Here is a 4,502-nt window from a genome sequence, read left to right as displayed (position 1 = left end):
TCACTTCCCTACTCCTGCTGGCCACACTATTTCTGATACAGGCCAGGTCACCGCACACGTACGATGCTGCAGCGCAGAACTCACCGCACACGTACGATGCCGCAGCGCGGTCAAGAGGTGCCTCATCTCCTCACCAACTCAACGGGACCCCTCCGAGGAGCAGCCCTGCCTGTGGGGCTATTCTGACGGGGCGCTGGGGGTGGGCACTGCTGGACCTCGTACTTACAGACGAAGAACTTGGTCGGGGGTGTGCAGGCCGGGGGCAGCCTTGGCTGCAGCGACCACGCGATGGTGGAGCTCAGTAGACTGAGAGAAAGGAACAAGGCAAAAAGCAGGATCACAGCCCCGGGCTTCGGGAGAGCAGATTTTGCCTCTTCAGGGATCTGCTTGGGAGAGTCCCCAGGGACAGGGCCCTGGCGAGAAGAGGGGCCCAGGAGAGCCGATTCATTTTCAGGGCTCACCTCCTCCAGCTCCAGAACAGTCCACCCAGAGAGGCGGGAAGTCAAGCAAGGGAGGCTGGAGGCCTGCACGGATGAACACGGAGCTCCTGACCGCACTCGGATTAAAAAAGGAAGCGCACGAGGTGAAAGAAGGGAGAGGTGACGTGGGAGGGACGCAGAGATGCTGTCGCAACGGGCAGGGATGGGGCCGGGAAAGCCAAAGCCCACCTGGAGTTGGATCTGTTGGGGGATGAGAAGGGCTACAAGAAGGCTTCTAGAGGTGTACCAGTAGCAGAAGGAAGACCAGGGAGAGCGTGAGCCAGCTGCTGACTGGGGCAGGGGCCGAGGTGCTCCACGCCTCCTTCACCTCAGTTGTCGCTGGCGAGCTCTGCGTTCAGCGACCCCCGGCCCCCGAGACCAGAGGAAAGCCTGGAGCAAGGGAGACGTCCCCGCGGCAGAGGAGGAGCAGCTCAGGGAGCACCTGCACAGCCTGGACAGGCACAGATCTGTGGGACCCGGCGGGACGCCCTCGCAAGTGCCGAGGGAGCCGGCCGACGTCCCGGCAAGGCAGCAGCCGATTATCCCGGAGAGGTCCTGGTGACCGAGGGGGGTCCCGAGGACGGGGAGAAAGCAAACATCACCCCTGTCTTCGGAGCCAGGGACCCACGGGCCGGTCAGCCTCACCTCGATCCCCGGGAAGGTGATGGAGAAAATAATCCCGGATTATTTTCCGGGATTAGGAAAGGACAGAAGGTGCCTGGGAGCAGTCAGCAGATTTACGAAGGAGAAATCGCGCGTAACCACCCCGGCAGCCTTCGACGACGTAACGGCCAGCTCCGAGGCCGAGGGAGAGCCGTGGGCGATGGCTTACAGCTTTGGACACTGTCTCCCACCCCGCCGTGGCAGGCGAGCAGACGAAGGACAGGCGACGGGGAGGTGGCCTGAACGCTGGCTGGTGTGCCAGGCTGTGAGCACGGCACAGAGCCCGGCTGGAGCCCTGGCCCTGGCTGTGTGGCCCGGTGTGCTGGTTTTGGCTGGGGCAGAGTTAATTTTCTTCAGAGTAGCTGGTACGGGACTACGTTTTAGATTCGTGCCGGTGCCCGAGGTGCCAAGGCAGCGCCTGCCCCCAGCAAGGCTGCGGAGGATGCAAAGCTGGGGGGGGGGCGATGCTCCAGAGGGTCACGCTGCCCTTGGCAAGGACCTCCCCAGGCTCCCGCGGGGAAAGGCAAAGTCCTGCTGCGGGGAAGAACAACCCCGCAGCTGCGCAGCCCGGGGCCGGCCGGGGGGAGAGCAGCTCTACAGAGACGGTGCTGGGGGTCCCGGTGGGCACCAAGTTTTGTAAACTGACCCCGGGGACGCCAAGCGGGGGTCTCCCCTTTTTGCCGTTTCTCCGTTTGCTGTCTTACTGTGTTCTTTATTCCAAGCTTTCACCCCCAGCGTTTTCAAGGTGGGGAAAAAAACCTAACGGCTTTTAAGATACGTGATGAACGCCTGCGCGTGGCTCCTGGTTACCCCGCGCATCTCTGCTGCACAATGCGATGGGTGCTAGAAATTCACCCGCGCCCAGCAGCGATGAGAAAGAAAAAAAAAACCCTCGCCAGAAACATCCATTAAATACTGCTTCTGTTCCCGGTAAGTCCTGGAGTCCTCCAGGTTTCTGGAGGGTGTTGGGGAATAACTTCCCGATACGGGTGTACGGGTGCTGGATGGGCCACCCAGGGGTGGTGCACAGCTGGATGACGGACAAGGAGGAACTTGTTAGCTGGGGATGTGATAATATACGTCAGCCTTGTCTGTAGTGACCACGAAATAACGGACTTCGTGATCCTGAGCCGAGGAGAGCAGCAGAGCACAGACCCTGGGCCTCGTAAGAGCAGATTTCGGCTAATTCAGGGCACCAGTAAGGGGGGTCCTGCTGGAGACAGCTCTGAAGGACAAAAGGAGCCTAGGAAAGGCGGCAGGTTTTTCAGGACAGCATCCTCCGATTGCAGGAACGGTCCATCCCGGTACTCGGGGAGACGGACAGACGTACCAGGAGATCAGCTGGCTGATGGGGAACTCCTGACGGAGCTCCACTGCAGAAAGCAGCGGGTGGGGCGGGAGGATCGCTCTGCCTGGAGATGGGGCTCCAGGAGGAACACCACCAGAAACAGAGGGTAATCAAGCTGGGGATCCTCTGAGAAACATGACCCACGTGAGCCCACCGGCCCTGAGGGGCAGCACCCAAAGGTGCCGAGGGGCTGCCGAGGTCCTTGTGGGGCTCTAGAAGGTGACGGGGAGTGTGCGTGGGGGTCCCTGATGGGCGGAGAGAGGCAAACGTTGCATCTGTTGCTAAAAAAAGACCATCCAGGGACCGAGAGGCCTCTGTTGGATTAACCATGGGCCGTTCCCTGCCAGCTCCAGCAAACGGGCACAGTGCAAGCTAAGCCTAAGCAACCTGAGCCTAAAAAACCCGCGTGTTTGTCATTGCAGGGTTGGTTTTAGCTGGATCAGCACGCTCCCTGACCCAGCCTGCGGCCAGGCGCAGAGAAGCAGCAGAGCGCACAGCAAGCGCTGAGGAAACGGGGGAAAGAAAGGAGCCGAGGGAGCCACCGTCTCTGCTGGCAGCCTGGTCCTACGCCAGCGATGAAACTGCACCCGCAGAGAGCAGCTCTTCACAGGAGAAGGGGCGCAGGGGTTTCTGGGGGGAAGTCCAGGGCTGGTAGGAAGCCTGGCACTACTTCCACGTTTCCTCAAACCGCAGATTCCCGGGGAACGCGGCATCTGCTAAAGCAGCGTTACACACTTCTTGTACTCTTCCCTCGGCGTCTGCGACTGGCCACCGCCGGGGCCAAACAGGGTAAGGCAGGCTGTTGGTCCGATTAGTTCAGCCATTCTCACGTTCCCAGCAACCGCAACAGACACAGGCCAAAAACATCCCGTCCGTTGCTGGAGAGAGGCACGTGGCTGCTACGGGTCACACGAATAGCCTCAACTCGCAGAATTACGGATTGGTCGAGGCTGGGATCTTGCACGGCAGTCTCGCATGCGAGGTCTGGGGAAGCTGAGCCCGTTACAACTAAAGAGGTTTTAATTACAGCTCAACACAAATATAAACATCTGGGAAAGAGGAAAATTCCTTCTGGAAAGCAGCGCACAAGCAGCTCCACAACGGCTAGGACAAGAAGCCAGAGCAGCTGCAGGAGGGATGCAAAGGGACAGGAGGCACAGAGGAAAAGGAGCCAGGCTGTGAAGCAGGGCAACGCCTGCAGGTCAGGAACGCGGCGGTACCTGGCACGGCCGGGTCCCGGCCTCTGCCTGCACTCCACCGAGCACATAACACCCTCCTTGGCCGGTTCAGACAACAGGCAAGTCCCAAGCCCTCCGGAGAGCCATGCAGGACACAGCTGCCCCCACAGAAGTGGTTTCAACTTTCCTTAACGGCCCGCGTCCAGCAAGGCCACCCCCTTTTCCAGGACGGAGGAGGGCTGGGCCAGATCAGCTGGCACGGACGTTTAGCAAGCGAGCAGAGGTCTGCCTACCTGTGGATGATCCCCAAGGCTTTGTAGACGGCCACGCGCCCGCTGCCCTCCTTCGACTGCCCGTCCCGCTTGTCTTTGGCGTACATGTTCTTCTCTGAGAAGTTACAGCCCGTGAAGTCAAAGTGAGGCGAGTTCAAGGAGATGAGTTTGGGGAACAGCATGTTCTCCACCTGCGATGCACAGAGAGGAACACGGGTGACTCTGGGGGGGGGAGCCCTTGGCTGTTCGTCCTGCTCCAGCGCTACCAGTGCCAAGCTCTGGGATGCGCTGGGGTGTTGGCCGAGGCTGGGCCCGCTCTGCTCAATTCCAGCGTCTTGCACACTCCAGCCCCGCCCGGGGGATGCTGCCCACCCCTGCCTGCCCCCTGCCCACCTCCGGTGGGGAGAGGCAGCAGCTGGGCTCTCCTGACGGCGGAGAGGAGGGAGCCCAGTGGCACAGCTCTCCTCCGCTCTCTCAACCCTTAGGAGAATCATAGAATCATTAAGGTTGGAAAAGACCTCTAAGATCATCGAGTCCAACCATCGACCCAACACCACCATGT

General features: G+C 60.5%; 1 protein-coding gene across 1 annotated transcript in view; it reads right to left on the bottom strand.

The window, feature by feature from the left end:
- AGBL5 (ATP/GTP binding protein like 5) overlaps nucleotides 1–4,502 on the bottom strand; it is a 35,876-nt gene that overhangs the window by 4,766 nt on the left and 26,608 nt on the right. Inside the window, exon 6 of the mRNA XM_009280671.1 lies at nucleotides 3,962–4,131. Within this exon, the coding sequence (XP_009278946.1) occupies nucleotides 3,962–4,131 (170 nt within the window). The remainder of the gene's footprint in view (nucleotides 1–3,961; nucleotides 4,132–4,502) is intronic.

This window comes from Aptenodytes forsteri, unplaced genomic scaffold (assembly GCF_000699145.1).
Source record: "Aptenodytes forsteri isolate BGI_AS27 unplaced genomic scaffold, ASM69914v1 Scaffold820, whole genome shotgun sequence".
NCBI classification, from domain to species: Eukaryota; Metazoa; Chordata; class Aves; order Sphenisciformes; family Spheniscidae; genus Aptenodytes; species Aptenodytes forsteri.
Note: the sequence above shows the minus strand (reverse complement) of the source record. Positions and strands in the feature narration are given on the sequence as shown.